Source organism: Rhinolophus sinicus, chromosome 3 (genome assembly GCF_057876585.1).
Source record: "Rhinolophus sinicus isolate RSI-liver-muscle chromosome 3, RSI-T2T, whole genome shotgun sequence".
In the NCBI taxonomy this organism is placed as follows: domain Eukaryota; kingdom Metazoa; phylum Chordata; class Mammalia; order Chiroptera; family Rhinolophidae; genus Rhinolophus; species Rhinolophus sinicus.
Genome location: NC_142503.1, coordinates 91,908,181 through 91,926,994, shown reverse-complemented (window position 1 = coordinate 91,926,994; position 18,814 = coordinate 91,908,181). Strand labels below are relative to the sequence as shown.

General features: G+C 43.2%; 1 protein-coding gene across 9 annotated transcripts in view; it reads right to left on the bottom strand.

Moving 5' to 3' along the window:
* The window catches only part of CUX1 (cut like homeobox 1), a 346,843-nt gene that overhangs the window by 128,951 nt on the left and 199,078 nt on the right, over positions 1–18,814 (bottom strand). For all 9 annotated transcript variants that reach the window (XM_074328379.2, XM_074328374.2, XM_074328378.2 and 6 more), the window contains exons 5-8: positions 11,846–11,983; positions 7,729–7,852; positions 3,524–3,600; positions 2,081–2,147 (exon numbers count right to left, since the gene is read on the bottom strand). In XM_074328379.2, coding sequence (XP_074184480.2) covers positions 2,081–2,147; positions 3,524–3,600; positions 7,729–7,852; positions 11,846–11,983 — 406 coding nt within the window. The remainder of the gene's footprint in view (positions 1–2,080; positions 2,148–3,523; positions 3,601–7,728; positions 7,853–11,845; positions 11,984–18,814) is intronic.

Sequence of the window (18,814 nt, the reverse complement as noted above, 5' to 3'; positions counted from 1 at the left end):
CAACAAAGAAACAAGACAAGCAAATAAAGAAACAAAAACTCATAGACACAGACAACAATTTAGTGGTTACCAGAGGGAAAAAGGGGGTGGGGAGATGCTAGAAGAGGGTAAAGAGGGTTAAATATATGGTGATGGAAGGAGAACTTACTGTGGGTGGTGAACACACAATGTGATATATATGTAGATGATGTACTATAGAATTGTGCACTTGAAACCTATGTAGTTTTGTTGACCGTTGTCAACAATAAATTTTAATGAATAAAAAAAAGAAAAAAGATAAACATTGGCTTAGAAGCTGGTTGCACAAAAGTTTTTTCTTAAGTGCATAACAAAGCAAACTTTAGTCATAGATACGTAAGATGTACCTATGCCTTTTAAAAAGAGGTGATTAATAAATATAAAATAAATTAATGGAAGCTAGTGAAATAATCCAATACAGCCATACCAAAGTCACTATGAATTTTGTCAACAGTAAAAGGATGTGGATAAGAACGAATAAACCAAGCAATTAGTATGTTGTTTATAGATCAAACTATTTTAGAAAAGAAATGCTACAAACTAAAGATAGAGCTGTGTCAGATTAAAATATTATAACTTAAAAAATCTAATTTACTGAGAAAAGGAAGTTACTTAGTAGAATACAGTCTAGGCAGAAATAATAAAAAACCAAGATGACAGGCCGGCAGAAAAGGAAATGCAGCCCCAGACAGACACTGAGGAGCATCAAGGTGACAGCGGCTGGTGTGCTTTCTGCCCAGGTTATACCCTGGAGTGGGGCCGGAACTCTCGGGCTGGCAGTCCGGGGGCGGGGGAGACACACATCTACCAGCCCGTTGACAGTGATGTCCCGGATTGCAGGAGTTAATACCAGAGCCACCGGTTTTCACAGTGAAATTTTAACGGTTACCACACCTTAAATCAGTTCATTCTGTACCACAGAAAGTCATATTTCAACACACAGAGAGAAGGGGGTAAAATGATCTGGCGATTTCCACAGGTATTAGACACGCCAACAGGTCAGTGAGAGCTGCCGAGATTGATCAGGGTATTTCAGTCTTTGTGCAGAAGTTCTGTGCTCATGATCGAAATCGGTCTGACTACCAGGCCTGGGCAGCTGGGCTCGCAAAGTCTCGAGCTACTGAACAACCCAGAACAAAGGTCAGGCCCACCCCCACGTGCCCTCAGTGCAGCTGGCCCAGCAGCACGCCAAAGGCCAAGGGTGCGCGTGGTGAGATAGAGGGATGCTGAACAGCAGCACCTCGCATAGAACAGGAACCTGGGAGGAGGGTGGCGCTATTCAGAGGCACCTCCCCACCCCACGCTCACTAAGGCCCACTGAGGCAGCCTGACACACAGCTGGGGGCATGTGGGTTTCTGCGGGAGCCGGGAGGAGGCTCCCAGACAGCAAAAGGTGGTTCAAGCTCTAGCCTGGCCTTACCTGGCTGGGCTTCAGTAGAGGAGGCCATGGCTAGGAACAATCCCTGTGGCTTTACCTTTCTTGACTTATGTCAACATTATTTCTCCTTTTCTGGGTTCTGCATGGAGGGTGGGCTGACAAGAAGTGACCTTGTAGCAGATCACTAATTTCCTACTCACAAGAGCCTTGTGTGATATACCTGCCCCAATACGCATGTAGCTATGTGTACGCGTCTGCACAGGGACGTCCAATGCTGTAAGGTGTGACGTGGGCAAATACACCTGTGTGGGAACTAAGGACACGGGCACAGGTATGTAGAAGGTGATGCGATTTGTACAGACCGAGTTCCACAAAATGCCCCATGAATGCGTATCACATCTTCTATAAGTTGACTCTTCCAAACCTTCTTAGTAAAAGACACAGTGTTGACCAGGCTTCACAAAAATTAAGTGAGTTTCACAGAACAATCCTCAGGCATTAAACTGACAACATAAGGAACTCATGGGAATGACACTATTCCTTACAGTGGCTCAGAGGCCCAGCACCTTCTCAGCCCTGTACCGCTCTGAGAGAGCAAAGCAGGGAAAGTCTTTTATGGATTAGCAGCACCGGGTGAGACCTGACCAAACACATGCAGATGGAGAAAGCCAGGCATAGACTTACTTGGCGGTAATTTCTTCATCATATTTGGTTTTCAGGTCAAATAATTCTGTTCGAGTTTTTTCCAGGGCTGAAAGGCAGAAGACATAAAACCATAATATAAGATACTAATTGTTTAAATTAAATTTAACAAAGAACAGTATGCAAGCAATATATTCTCATTTCAAGAGTCAAAGATGACAAAAGTTCATAGAATGGGACAGAAAATCCCTTTCTCTTCTACCTCATCGCACCCCATGCATCTCCTCAGAGATAATCACTGTTAACAGTGTGTAGAATTCCTTCTTTTAAATATATTTTGTTATTTAAAAATATTTCCATATATAAGTGCACATAGATGTATATTTTTTCATCCCCCATAAACAGGATGATACAAATATTCTCTGAGACGTGCCTTTCCCCTAAGCAGAATGGCACAGAAATCGCTCCATGTCAGGACGCGGGAGTATCAGTAACAGTTAGCTCTGGTATAGAGGAGCCTGCCTACCACATGCCAGGCACCTCGGGGTACCTAGAAGTGGAGGGGCTAGGGTAAGGAGCTAGACACCCCAACTTCAGCTCGATACCACCCAGCTGGCCTCCCAAAGGGCAAATTACATTCCCATTAATACTACGAGTGTGACTATTGTCCTATACTCTCACCAATACCGAATATTATGAATTAGAAATTTTTCTGACAGTCTGATAGGCAAAACAGTCTTTCACTGATTTAATTAACATCTCCTTGACTGTTAAACATTGTTAAGATTTTTACATGTGTGTATCAGCCATGTGCACTTCTTCTGCAAACTGCCCGTTCACTTCCTAGCCCATTGTTCTACTGGACTGTTGATCTGTTTTTATTGATTTGTAGGAAGTCTTTATATATTTTGAGTATTCATTTGTCTTTAAATTTGTTGTGATTATTTTCTCCTACTCTGTCGTTTATGTTTTAACTTGGACTATGTCTTCTAATACTTTCCCCCACATTTAAATTAAATATATAGTGCTGTTTCCCTTTCAGAACACAAAGAAAAAGGAAAACAATGATTAAAAATTTAGCATAGCCTTTTTTGGTATCTTCTAAATTTTAAAGGTCTGTTCTTACTGTTCTCCTTAACTTCACTTAGGGTAGAAATAAGCGTTTTTTCCCTAATATTGTTCCAAATGTCAATTCCTGACAGGTAGTGATTTAGATACATTGGTTGGGAAAAGCGCAGGAAGAAAGCATGTATCGTGGAAGGGACAGAGATGTAACTCAGATCCTCCCACTTCAACACTAACAACTCAACACGGGTGACTAACAGGAGTCAAGGTAGAGAAGCCGGGGCTCCCTTCCCTCCTCCAGGCTCACCACGGGCCGGGCAACAGGTATCAGAGAGGACCTGGGGGGACCTGGAGATCGACCAAACTCCCCCCATTTCAGTCTTCCCTGCATCAACTTGAGTAGGATGAAGCATATCACACCTGTTTGAAGAGTCTGAACTTTATGTTCTGCTTCCTCCAGCTTTGAGGTGGTAGAAATCTGTGTCTCTTGCAGCTTTCTGAACAGGAAGAGAATAAAGCCAAATTGGTCATCTTGTTTACCAACGCAAACAGCTTGTGTTTTGGAGCTATGCCAATCAGCTATCCTCCCTGGAACACACAGCTGGCGACAGGCATGCGATCAGGTACCACTCGCAACCCACAAGCACTGTGGAGCCCGCTCACTGATCCTGCACACCCCAACTTTGTACCCACGTGCTACATAACACGAAGTGCGCGACCTGTGGGACTTGATGGGTGGTAATTGATGTAGATAGAAGGTTACCCTAAATGTAACTTGTTCTTGAAATGCCAGATATAAAAAGAAAAGACCATCATCATGCACTCATTGTTTTCTGAAGTTGGCCTGCGAAGAATGATACATTTACATTTTGCTGACACACTGAAGGAATGTGTTGGAATAAAGGACGTACTAAATAGATGTGACAGCTGCTCCATTTCTGTTATAATGGAATGCGAATGCAACTGTAATACCTAATGGGGGAAATTTTGAATGTTTTAAACTACATTCCACATATTTTTATTTCCCATGATCTCCAAATGAATTCCCTGGTCAATAAATAGCATTTCTTCCTCCTAACCTGTAGAAAATTCTCTAAAAATAAGTTTATTATTTTTATATCATATGAACATAACACATGCTCTCATAATAATAAACCTAGGAATACAGAAAAGTAGGAATAATAGTTTAAAAAAAAAATCACCCAAATTTCAATCACCTATGGAAAAGGACTGCTCACACTTGCATACATTCCAATTATAAAACTACTGTTAACATATGCTCTGACACAAAAACACACAAAACACAAATATTACAACAGCATGGAAGGTAAAATGTCCTTTCCCTTCCTTGGCTCCATTTCGTCCTCAGATAGAGTTCTTTCATAGCCTTCTAAAATATTTCTACATGTACAGAAATATAAAGTAATGTGCAATATACTATAGTGTAATATACTCTTATAGGTAATATACAGTAGTATAATATAAACTCATGTAAAATACCACAGTGTAGTATACATTCATGTAATTTACTATATAGTATAATTCACATAGTATGCTGTAGTTTAATACACTCATATATAATACTACTATAGTATAATGTAAATACATGTAATATACTGTAGTGTAATACACACTCATATGTAATATACTATAGTGTAACATACACTGCTCTCCCCTTTCCTTTAGGACAAAAGGGGTGGTAGCAGACACGGTACTCTGAAGCTTGCTTTTTCATTCATCTCCACACTTTGGAAATGTTCTACTCCAGCATATACAGTTCTTCTTCATTCTTATTAAATAACTGACTTAACCAAGGCTCCATAAACATTTAGCTTGTTTATCCTTTCTTTCTACAAATAATTCTGCAATGATCACTATGTAGGTTTGTTGCATAATTCTGAGAATGAATTTGTTGGATAACAATGGGCAAAAGGTATGTGTAATTTTCTTTGTTTTGATAGATGTTGAGAAACTTCCCAACAAAAAAACCTCACAAATTTAAACTCCCTCTAATAACACATGAGAGTCTGTTTTCCTGTATCAACACTGGATAAAGTTAAACTTACTTTTACTGCTTATTGCCTTTGCCCATTTTTTCGTATTGGTGATTTTTTTATTACTTTGTACGAGCTCTTTTTATATAAAAAAAAATTAGCCCCTTTTCTTACGTGGCGCTGATACTTCTTTCCAGGCTCTGATGCTTTAAAAATGTTGTTTATTGGTATTTGTTTTTAAAAATCTATTTTAAATTTTATGTAGTTATATTTAGATAACTTTCCTTTTATGCTTACAGATATTCCCCACTCCAAAATTATTAAAAACAAAACATTTGCCCAAGTTTTCTTCCACTATGTACATGATTTAATCATTAATATTTAGATCCAAGATCCATTTCAATTTTTTTCATGTAAAGAAGGAGTAAAGATCTAGCTTTGGGGGCAGACGAGTGGCTCAGTTGGTTAGAGCACGAGCTCTGGGCAAAGGGGCTGCCGGTTCGATTCCCACATGGGCCAGTTGCTCCCTCCGCAACTAAAATGAAGTCAATGAGCTCAGCTCCCAGGTGGCCAGATAGCTCAGTTGGTTGGAGTGCGTCCTCTCAACCACAAGGTTGCGGGTTCGACTCCCACAAGGGATGGTGGGCTGCACCCGCTGCAACTAGCAATGGCAACTGGACCTGAGCTGAACAACTAAGATTGAAACAACAACGGACAACAACTTGACTAAGAAAAGTCCCGGAAGAACACACTGTTCCCCAATAAAGTCCTGTTCCCCTTCCCCAATAAAATCTTAAAAAAAAAAAGAAGAAGATCTAGCTTTGTCCTCCACTCCCGGTGATCAGCCATTCCCATCTTTTTCTTTGTCATGGGAATCTATAAAATCAATTATTTATTTATTTTTTGGTTCTTACAGGTTTAAATAAATTCTACATCATAGTATTTGATTTAATTATTATCAATTACAGTTGAAATTCAATATAATTTTATATTAGTTTCAGGTGTACAGCATAGTGGTTAGTCTAGGACCACCTGGCACTATATATAGTTATTACAATATTATTGATTATATTCCCTGTGTGTACTTTACATCCCCGTGACTATTTTGTAACTATAATTTGTACTTCTTAATCTCTTCACCTATTCACATCTTTTAATATAAATCCTTTTACCTAATTTGAAAAGTCAACTTTGGATTAAATTCCCATATGGGTTTATTTCCACTTTTGCAATGCATGAGTTTCCTCTATGTAGATGTAATCACACTGTACATAATTTTGTATCATGCATTTTCCACTTTATATTATGCTGGATACATTTCTGCTGTTCCTGCGAATTCCACATAACTATTATTTTAATGGCTGCATAATGTTCCAGTTAGGGACGGCCCATCTTTTATTGACCCGTTTCCCATTGGCAGGGCATTTCAATTGCTTATGTCCCTGCTGACCATTCTCAATAACATGGTGATCAAGCTCTCTGCTCACAAAGTGCTTTCTTAGGAGGCATATTTAGGACAGTCCCGTATCTGCAAGGCCAAGAGTCTGCTCACTCTGGGCCCCTGACGCTCTGTGTGGCTTCTTCTTTCCTGGGGACTGTGGCCAGTCCCGCTCTCCCAGCAGCTGGCGTGGCGGCCCTGTGCTCCTGAGGACTTTGGGAGCCACATCTGAGCACGGAGGTCACGGGTGCAGTGGTGGCTCAGGCCCCTGTCCACCGCAGGCTGACCAGGCGGGAGAGCACAGGCAGATCCCTAACCTGACACCCAGTTTCTCCATCTGTAAAATGCGATGGCCTCTCTGCAGGTCTGGCCTGGACTCAGTGAGACGTTCTGAGTGGGCCTGGTAGATGCAGCGGAGGCACTGGGTGAGTGGAGTGGGCATTCTTCCCTTAATGAAGCCAGCATAATAGTACTGCAGACAGGCCTCAGTGAGACCCAAGGTCTTCACGGAGGCTGCCTCATAGAGAAGCCCAAATAGCTGCACTCAGGGTCAACCGGAAACAACATCACGCCTGGCCTCTTGCTACAAACCACGCCTTTGGTGCCTCTAGTTAATACATACAACACATTTCTTCACGATAGGGCTAAAATATAAAATCTAAATTTCACCAGACTTTTAAAACCCCGACATATGCCATTTGTATTGGTAAGTTCGACAGTCCTTACAGTTTTTACAAGAAATATAACTTTCATTAAATCATCATGCTAGTGAAAAACCAACTCATTATTTGTGGAGAAGTTTTGGGTGAAGTGGGCCACCCGAGATCTAAAAGTCACAGCAGTTGGATGGTTCATTAACATATTTTACTGATGTCAGCTCCTTGATACATGAAGCGCTGTGAGGTAATTGCCATGTACCCACCACACGCGTTTCATGCCCTGCATAGCCTGGACAGACACACTCTAGTCCACTGCCTGCTGCCGTCCACCAGTGGGGAAAGACCGACATGGTAATCTCACACATAACAGATAAGGGACACCTTCATTTTTCAAACAAAATTTTGCCTAGAGCCCCTAGGATTTTGGCTTACAACCTGGGCATATTTCACAGATACATTTTAACACTGTCTTGTCATGTGACATTTAGGGGTAAAACACTATGCCAGTATATATAAACCCCAAAACACGCTCACCTCTCCTTTTCTGCAAAATCATTTTGTAACTTTTGTTCCTTTTCGAGAGCTATAGTCTCGGCTTGGTTCTTCAGAGTCTGTTCATATTCTCGGATTTTCTCTTTAAGTGCTTTTATCGTAACCTCTGCAGAAAGAAAAAAAGCTCCAGTAAGAGACGCATAGTTCCGTGTAGCTATATATACAGGCTTTCGTAACCGAGTGGGATCGGTGTTTTAAACTTTAGCTCTTCAACTCTGACACAAAATCAATGGTTACGAGTCCCTTCGGAGACCTTTTACTCCCTAAATGTTAAATTGAACTTTAAACGTTTAGGTTGAGGCAGATCAATGGATTTTGCTGGGAAGAAGAGCTATGGCTTCTCTAATACAACTTAAAAAAAAGGGGAGATCAATGGTAAAATATAACATTATCTTATTGATGAGTCTTAAATTAGTTTTCTACTGAGGGAAATTAATAAAGTTTTAATGTGGGTTTAAGTACTTTTTACAAAGAAAACAGTTCCTAATTGTGTGTACATTTTGGAATACTCCGTCTTAGCCCAAGTCAGGTACGGGCCTCCCTGGGTGGGCACAGCTATGCTGTGCCACTGACGAAACATGGAGTGTGCTAAGTGGATCCAGCGTGCATCTCCTTGGCTGGAAGGGACCCAGCCTACAGCTTGGGTGCTGAGAGCACCCTCTGCCCAGGCCAGAGTCTGGTGGACTAAGGCTGCATGTGCAGAGCAGAAACACACTGCCTGGGGGAGGTGGGGTGGGGGGCTGCACCCGAGGGAGGGTGAGGGCCAAGGGTGTGGTCAGCAGGGCTGTGCGATGAAGGAGCCGTGCCCAGGCTCAGGACACATGGCCCCTTGGGGGGCAGGCCGTCCCTGGAAAGCCCGGACCACACCACCAGCGATGGCACGTTTACAGCCGTCACTTTAGTTGCCCCAAATGGGAACACCAAAGCAGATATAATGAATGGGGCAGGATCCTAACTCAGACCTGTGGGTGGCTCCAGGGCAAGACCACTCCTCATGCACCCTCTTCCCACAGGTACCCCCACAACGCCTTGCGTGCTGGATGCTCGCTGGCAGAGCGGGCACTGTGGTCCCAGCTCCAAGGAGAGTGGAGCTCTTGGGGGACCATACCTGCTGTCATGGTCCAGCACCTGGCACAGGTGGGTGCTCAGGAAATGGCTGAGGCACAGATGAATGCAGGGGCTGAGACTCGGCTGACCAGGCTGCGGCCCACACAGCGCTTGTGACAATGGGGCTCCAGCTCATGTGACAACGCCACCTGCCAGGTCTTTGCCCAAAAAAGATCATGGACTGGTGTCCTTGTTCCTTCAGGTTGTAACTCACATCCACCTTTACTCTCTGAGCTGCACAGACGCTCTGGGCAAGGCAGCAGCACGTCAAACGGGCATTTAATAGCACGTGGCTTAGTGGACGAAAGCTAAAGGTTCTTTGTTTAAGAGAAGAAACTGGCCCTTTTTATTAAGTGGAATCCAGAAGATTCTCCTTCGAGGGAAAGAGAGGGAATTAAAACTAATGACCCTGGCAAGGCATTTGAAAGAAGAATGGGGGGCTTTCTGCCTTTTGCACTGGTTGTTTTGGGCCTGAGAGAAATGCTGTGTGAGCATAAAGGTTGGTGATACACACCACTGTCAAGCCACACTGACAGGGCCAAAGCTGGGCATAGCGGAACACTTCCAAAACAGACACCAAGACAGGTCACCTCTGAAAACGCTTGCACTTTCTTTTAAGTCAATGGGCTCTGCGACGGTGTAAACCTACAGCATTTCTGCCTCTAACACCTGGCTGGACCCCAGTGCTCATTCCAATGGGTTTTCTCAGTAGGACACATTATGCTCCTTTCAGGCGAGTTTGGGGGACTAGCTGGGAGCTCCCACTGTCTGATGAGGTCTCTTTGCCACCCCCCCACCCTAGGGGGGCTGCTCTCTGATCGGCCGAGCCTAGGCCAGGGGCTGGCTTGTCCTGGAGCCTCTGCCTCTGGACCTTCTCCTGCACCGAGGCCTGGGTCCAGGAGGACATTCTCCTGGGTGTGCCCCAGCAGGACCCCCTGCAAGTGAGCAGGTGAGGAAGAAGACTGGCACGGCAGAAAGGGCACTGAAGTTCCCTGCTCTAATTAGCTGTGCCTGGGGCCCCAATGTACTCATCTTTAAAGCGGGGGGTTATAGCACATAATAAAGACATTTGTTTCTCGCTCTAACCTTTCACCAATGTACAACATGGCTGTGACGACTAACAGAAGTGCTGTGCGCCCCACGCCGCCACACTGACATCATTTTACATTGGAAAGAAGGGAGAGGAAACCGACATTGTTCTGAAGGGTGGGAAAATCTGCTAAGGTATCAATAAATAAAGAAAAGGGGGAGAAATTTCTGGAAAACACAACAGGGCTCGGTAAGAGCAGCTGATCTTTACTGAGTTTCAGGAACAGCACTAAACGCCTCACCTGCATCTCATAACCCTACAACAATCGTACGCAGTTACTTGGAGATCTCCCCCCACCCCCCGCAATAAAATGAGGCTTATAACAAAGTGCAATCACTTGCTCAAGGACACACAGCCAAGTAGTGACAACGAAGGGACTCCAACCAGGTCTGCCTGCCCCCGGAGCCTTTGTTCTTCAGTATCGGACGATATAATATACTATTTCATTTAAAACACTTCTCAGGTAAGGCCTTTGGGGAGGAGACCCTCTCACACTCAGTTAATGGCTGCTTGTTGGGCAACTGGCCACAGAGGCACCAACAAGGCAAAGCGAGGAAAAGGAGACCAGCACCTGCACTGTCCTCCAGCAAAACAAAAGCAAAACACAGACAACACCAAGAGTGGATCTGCCAGAGGTCACTGGGAGGGGAAAACAAGCTCGTTCTTTTTTGGTAGTGCTGCAGTGACGCCGACGTGCGTGCTTACAGGTTACCTTCGCCTGAGCACTCGGGTGGTCTGACAACAAGCAACTCCTGCTGAGGAGAAGGCAGCTCCTTCTCTCCTCCGGATCCCAGCCTAGTAAGTCCAGCACCTCACTTTCCAGCAGGACAAAGCTGTCCCAATGACTCACCGCTCCCTGTGGCACCAGATGGAGGTGGGGGTCTCGGCTGTGCCCCCTTTCTGGTTCCCCGAGGAAAGGGGCCCTCAGGACTGCTGCCTGTACTGTGCGGGCCTGTACCTTCCAGCTTCTCATCACAGGCACTTCCCGATCCTTTCTGTGAACAATCCCTCCTTGCAAGTCTGTCTTCAATGGTCTCAAAGCTCAAGGACGCTTTGCAAAGTCTTCACCAGTTAATCCTTTATCCAGGCCTCGGAGTATATTAAAGAGAAGGCCACTTGGAGGAGTCACCCAAGTGGCTGGCCTCTCCTTTCTAGCTCCTTCCTCACCCAAACTCCAAACAAAAACAAACAGGCCGCATTTCTAATTGGAGTTGCCTGAAAAACCTGCAGCTGCTGTCAGATAGGGCTGTGATTTTTCTTTAAGGCAAGGAAGCCACCAGGTTCCCGGATTCTGAACACATCTGCATTTTAGAGGCCGGAGCGATTTCTTTGTCCTTCCCTGACAGGGAAAGCCAGGCAACCTTTGCCCTCTCTGTCTTGTTGACTGCTGGGCAACCACACCAAGAGGTGGTTTTCTTTCATTAAATTCGTAATGAATAGGTGACGCTGACAAGGAAACAGTCGTGCTTAAGCAGGCAGACTTGCAGATGCGCCTAAAGCCTTAATGTATCGGCAGCAATTATTAAATGACTTACTGTATGTGACCCTTTGATCATAAGCTGGCTCTCTGACAGGTGTCGCCTACAGGCAACGCATCAGTCTTTTAAAAGGCAGATCCTATCACATGATGACACAGGAAGAATTTTAAAAGAATCCTGATCGGTCCCGTTGGAGGGCAATAAAACCATATGTAGTTGCTGTGCAGAGGAAAAGTTTTACTTCTCAATAGCTAAGCATTATTATTATCTCTCTTTAACGATTCAGATTCTTACTCCACCCTGACTTTATGACGTATATTACAATTAGAGCTAGTCCCAACAGTATTGGGAAGGCAATTAAAAAGAAAAAAAAGAAAAGGCAAGGAAAGAAAAAGGCCAAGCAAAGGACGCCTCTTACACCGACCTTGATTTTTCACTTCAGCAAACTCCTTGTTGTATTCTTCGAGCGTTTCCCTAAGTTTCTGGTTCTCCGTTTCGATGTCGTGCAGGCGCTGCACTTTGAGCTGGAGCTGCTGCCCGAGGTCCAGGGCTGGCACGGGATCTGCACGAGATGAAACTCACATCACCCCACTCTGGACACAGATGAGCCACCTTCATGACCACAGGTCTCCCCAGGTGCCCAGGAAGCTGGGTGCCAGCACGCAGCCCCAGGGCAGCTACCACTTGCCAGAAGTTGGGGCACCTGTGGCCTTGCTGCCTCCCAAAGAGGCCCTGGGAGCCCCACGACGGGGGGCAGTCGTCTGCTGCCTACAAAGGGTGCATATGCAGACCCACCCAGGGCCCCAACGCGTGAAAAGGGTCGGAATGGCCATGGGCTCACTGGGATGTGCCCACTGCTGTGACACAGTGTGACACTGAATCTTTGAGCTGACAGGAAGACAGACACATGCGGCAGCGGCAAGGGGAGGGGCCCGGGAAACGACCCAGGCATCTGGAGTGCCCTGGCAGGAGGCACCGTGCATGGGGAGGGGCCATGAGCCTCAAGTTTACAATAACGCTTATGAAGGGAAATAAGACCTGAAACTGAGAGCGTCTCACTGTCACAGACATTTTCTCTTATGAGCCTCACAACAATCTGGGGAAAGACATGTGAGATGTATACCACGTTCCTTTCTCAGAAGGGGAAATTAAAGCTCAGGGAAGTGGGGTGGCTTGCCCATGGTTTCCTGGCTAGTCAGTGGGCAGAGAGAACTCAAACCCAAGTCTGTTAACTCTAAGTGACTGTTCTTCCAACAAGGAAGGTCCCATGATGGAGTGGCGGAAATAAACACAGCCTTTATAAGAGGCCGCCCCAGGTAGGACCTGCTCCCTTTCCACCACAATCCTCCTTTACTGAGGAAGGCTTAGCAGCTGGTATGTTGAGGGCTGAGGGCCGGAGACTGCTAGGCTTCTGCCCCAGGGGGTTCTGCCCTTCCCCAGAGGCACAGCTGGAGAGCCAACCAGCTGTGACTTGTCCAGGCCACTGGGCCGGGAGGCCACCACACTCTGATTATAGTACAAACAGCAGGAGATAGCATCTGGGCCAGTTAGGTGAGGTCTTATGGCCAATTCAATGTACTGTCTGCCATCATATATACTTCAAAAAAATTGGATTTTAATCTAAAATTAGAGATTGCAGACACGGAATTTGTGGTTCTGACTCTTGGCCTTTACGTTAATTTAGCACAAAAATGGAGAGACATTAAATATTTCCAGCGTCAATTTAGTCTTTTTTTTTCTTCTGCTGCCTCTAATCCACCTGCTGGGCCCCAGGGGAGCACTTCCTCCAGAACTCCCAGGCTCCGTCAGAGTAGAACACCCAAGTCCGCTGGGTTTAGAAAAGATTATTGAAGATATTTCTGGTATGGACGCCAGCATCACTTGTGAGATGGCTACAAGGATTTAGTCTCCGGTTGAGGAATGCTAAACACCAAGTACAGTAGATCAACAAGGGTATATAGTCAAGAGCTCACTTAATTTTCAAATACCAGAGTCATTAATTTTTCAGACCACCCTTGGTTCCTGGAAACGAGGGCTAGATCCACCATGCTCAGTTGGCGCGTCCACCAGGAGCCAGGAACTCTTTGAGATGCCAACGGCGCTGCCGCGTTTACAAAAGGCTGGGATACGTCCAGCACACGGCCGACCTGTGCGTGGGGTTCGTCACCACACTGTCCATCACGTGAAAGCCCCGGCTGCCGGGCATTTATTCTGTGTGTATACACAGTTTATGACTGCACCACTTTCTCATTTGTGGCTTTCTGTTATTATTTTAATCAGCATTAAAATATTTATTTTAAATTAGATTTCAAAAGCTATTTTGGGGAGATGGTTCTTTGTAAGTAGGAGTAGTAATAACACTAAAGACTAAATTCCTCAGAACATTCCAGGTAAAGTTATTTTCTTTTTAATTTCAGTATCTTTCCAAGGTCCCTCCTCCCTTCCCCGTGACCTCATGCTGGGCAAATGGCCCGAAGGAAATAAACAGTATGCCCACAGTGGGCGCTTCATACAGAACTATAATTTGAACTTGATATAGAGGTCAGGAAAGGATTGAGGAGAAGGAGAACCGCTGCACTTGTATAAAATTCTATTAGAGTTCGCTCATGTAGGGTTTCCAGCACAGTTGCCAGTACAAATTATATTTTTAAAGAGCTCAGCTAGTGTACTTCCTCCCATCCCTAAAATTTCTGTTGACAACTTTTCCAGTCCATTCCTTTTAAAAGGCGAGGACCCACTGTGTCTGCTTCAAATAAAAAACAGCTTCCCTCGTTTGATTCAGCAAGGAATTCAGTGACATACAAAAATAACATGCACATTATCAAGCGAATGGTAACTAGACCTTTAGACAAATTTTCAAAGCATTATATTATAAAGGAAAATTCTGGCAATCTCATAATTATTCATTATGGCATGTATATTTAATTTAACACTATTAAGGTTAATGCCTAAGTAGCAAAACTGGTCACAGAATAAAGAATGAACTGAATGTTCAAACATCTCTGTGCATTAAACTTCAAACTTTACTACAATACAGTTGAATGACTAAACGCCTACAGCATTTGAATATTGCTTGGGATTATGTAAAAAGCATTGCTAAAGTACCTCTTAGGCTTAATTTTTATTACTTGCATTAAAGGAACAGCTAATTACCACATGACAATATAATGACTCTAGCATGTTTGGGCTGGAGACCAAAACAACGAATTTCGGCATGCCAAACCCCAACCTGCATGTTAATCTCGGGGAAATCATAACTTTTTGTCTCATTAATGATTTCCAATGCCATTTAAACCCCACACAAGTATTGTTAGGCCTTATTCTGAACATCACAAGCCTCCGACCTCAGCAGCTCAATTAGGGAAATGTCTGGGGGAGGCAAGAGAACACACCCATATATGGAACAGGAACACACAAAACCCTCAACCCATCTTCCCTGCGTCCTCCAATTCAACATGCTTTATTGCCAGTTCCATCCACCCAATGTGACAAACTTGCAATGTGTTTTACAATCATCTAATATTAATTCCGAAAACACTCTTTGAAGCATTATATAGCTCATTATACAACACAGGACTCAAAGAACATAATTGTAACAAACAACAACAACAACAGTCACCTGTATTCATTCTGTACCTCCTCCTAAGTACATGTAACATTATCTCATTAATCCCAGCTGTCACAGTCAGAGATCGGGGGAGGCGGCTCTGCAATATGTCTGGTGCTGGAATCTCACCCAAGGGACAGGGGGAGAAGAGAAGCTGGCCAGGCAAACAGGTATGCAAAGTTCTAATGAAGATGTCTGCTTCCTGAACCACCAGCCATCTAAATTACCCTGTCTCCTCAAGTCCTAATTTAACAAGTATTTCCTAAGCATCTATCTCTCTGCTCTGGGTAAGGCCTGAGTGATGCCCTGAGATGGACACTCAGCCAAGTCAGCTGGGACCAGCCTCAAGGTAGAGATAAACCGTGTTCATAAATAACAAAGGGAAACCAAGAAGGGCCATGCAGGTCAGATGAGTGGAAGACCATTCCCAGATAGAGAAAGTGGGAAAAGTAGATTTTAAAAACAAGGAGACAGAGTTTAGATCCATGGAGACTGTGGGGCAGTCAGTCCATGAGGAAGACGCAGCATGTAGGGGGGAAAGGAGCAGGGAAGAGCCATCATGGCTCAGTCTATGGCTGGCACCCATGTACACATTCTATGACCTCAGGACTGTTCTGGGTGCTGGGGGCTCACAGTGGTGAATAAGACAAAATCCTTGTTCTCAAAGACTTGACATTCTGAAATGAGGCAGACAGACAAAAAGCAAAACCAAATAAAACAGAATACTTCTGAGTACTCCCAAGCATGAAGAAGAGAGGAAACAGGGCGTGAAGAATGGGGAATGGGTCCTGGACACAGACGGACAGGGAGGGTCTCCCGGAGGAGGTGACGCTGGGATTGGTATCTGGATAGTGAAGAGACTGTGAAGACACTTGGCAGAGGGAACAGCAGTGTAAAGGTCCAGAAGTGGGCGTGAACGTGACATATTCAAGTCACAGAGAAGCTGACGAGGCTGCAATGAAGGGAAGGGGGAGTGGCAAAGGACAAGTGGTTAGTGAGGGAGGTCTGCATTCAAGGATTTAAACAAAAATATGAACACAATTAATGAGACAAAAGAATATATAAAGAGTTGCAAAGTAGGAGTTTTAAGCTTAAAGATGAGTACATAGTTTTCTTTTAAAAACCTAAGTGTTCCAAATTAGCTGACCTATTCTGTGATGGCAGATGGCTATCAGTAATATGCTGTCTGGAAGACATTAAAAACAAACAAACAAATGAAAAAACCAAGAAACTCATAATCTATGTCTTTGAAGTCAACATAATGTTTTAATACTTAGTGGGAAAATGCTACTTCTTGAAAGAAACTCATCTATAGTGACAGCATTCAAAAGGTGGGTATTTGGCATGTTCCCATCATCATATAAACTTACAGGCAAAGACAACATACTCTACAAAAATGTCTCAATGCCTGTAATCACATGAGAGAGAGTACAGCATAATGGTTTAGAGTGTGGGCCAAATTGCATGTGTTCAAATCCCAGCTCTGCAATTTAACTGGTTGTACAACCATGGACAAGTTACTTAATACTTAATTACTAAGATAGTATGTGCATACACTTAGAAAACTGCCAGGCATGGAGTTCACATCTAATAAATGTTACTGATTATTGACCAACTCAAATCTGATGAAATATTGGCCAAAAGGAGTTTCAAACCATTTGTTAGTAATATTAAAAATACAGGGTCTTCTGACTAGTTAGCCAAAAAAGTACATTATCAGGAAAAATAAAAATTTACTAGGTGAACTTCAATAATATATTCTTATAACTGATATACAGGTTTCAAAAGTATAAATCATATAAAGATAGCCAATAATGTACTGTTTCGGTTTGGATCTATGTATCTCTGTGAGTTATCTTTCCCAACCATTTATGACAGCCATTAAAAACAAGATCAAAATTTAAAAATCTTGGTGACTTCCTCTTCTGGTCACGACAAATTAGTACTGGACTTAACCTCTGGCCATAAACAACTAGAATACTAGGCAAAGTATATGAAACAACCATTTTCAGATACTGGCCAACTGGCAGAGCAGTACAGTGATCCCTGAGAGAAGGGAAGCCAATGAGGTGAGCCCTAAAATCACCCTGACTTTCTGCCAGGAAGCACTTTCCAGACTGTAGCACAGGGAAGGGGAAACCGAGCATGACAGTCTTCTGGAGTTGAGAAGACACTGATCAGAACACTGGGAGGCTGAGGTAGCTGGAATTTGTCGGGCAGAACACTAGAAAGGAGGGAGCTATGCAAAGAAAGAGCTAGAGAAACCTGCAGAAGAGTAATTAAGCGCCTGTTGCTAAAAGATGAGGTGCATACAGACACATAGAATGCAACTCCCCAAGTCTGGGCAAAGAACTACAAGGAAGGCCTAAGTGAACAACCCAGAGTTCACAGACAGTTGCAACCAGCCAGAGTGGAGAGACTTGTTGAACAGCCAGGACATTCAGTAGCGGCAGCAGAAGGGCCACACCAGAATGGAGGGTTAAATTAATCCTAAAGTAAAGGCTACTCCAGACCCAACCCCAAAAGCTTAAAAACAAGCCTCAGAATGATCAAGCTGATCTACAAATATTTTAACTGTCTGCCAAAACAAACTTCAACACTCTTAAGAGAGACAATAAAATCCAGTTGACAATTACAATGTCCACCAACCAATAAAAAATTACTAGACATGCAAAGAAGCAGGTTTAGCAGGAAAAAAAAAAAAAAATTGGTTAATAAAAACAGAACCAGAAATGACAAGAGATAATGGGAGTAGATGACAAAGATGAAAATAGTTATTAAAAGCATACTCAAGGATTTAAAGAAAACCATGAATACAACATGGAAAGAAGCTATCAAGAAGAAACAAATGGAATTCTAGAGTTTAAAATACAGTATCTGAAATGAAAAAAATTCCCCAGATAGGCTTAACAGCAGATCAGACACTGCAAAAGAAAATCAGTGAATTCAAAGACACAGTCATAGAAACCGGCTGAACAGAGAAGAGACTGAAAAAAAAAGTTACTAAAACCTCAGCAACCCGTGAAGCAATATCAAGGCTAAGGGTGTATTTGGAGAAATAGTGATGACAATTTCTCAATTTGGTAAAAGCTATAAACTTAAAAACCCAATGAACTCAACAAAATTCAAGCAGGATAAACACAAAGAACGCCATTAAGCAAAATCAAATTGCTGAAAAGAAGAATAAAATAAAAAAACCTTAAAAACCAGAGAAAAGAAGACTCATGATATATAGGAGAAGAAAGATAGGATTGACTGGAGACTTCCTATCAGTAATAAAGTCTGTCAGTCCTGAGAGAGAAAAAAACCGAAACAAAAACTATCAACATATAATTTTGTACCTGACACAAAATAACCTTCAGATATGAGGGTGAGGTAAGAGATTTTTTTGGTTTGTTTCAGATGAACAAAAGCTGGCAGAATTCACTGCCAGTGTACCTACACGATACGAAAATTTAAAGGAAATGTTATAGTCTGAAAGAAAATGATGCCAGATGGAAACCTGGATCTACACAAAGGAATAAACAACACCCAAATGGTAAATACATGTGTAAAAATAAAATACAATTTTTTTCATTTTTAATTTCATTAAAAGATAATTGACTAGTTAAAAGGAGAAATAGTACAATGTAGTATAGGGTTAAAACATGCAGAAGTAAAATGAATAACAATACACAAAGGACAGGAGGGAGTAAATGAAATGTACTGTAACATTTGTATGTTGTATGTGAAGTAGTATACTATTATTTGAAGGTATAGTGTGATAAATTAAAGATGCTTAATGTA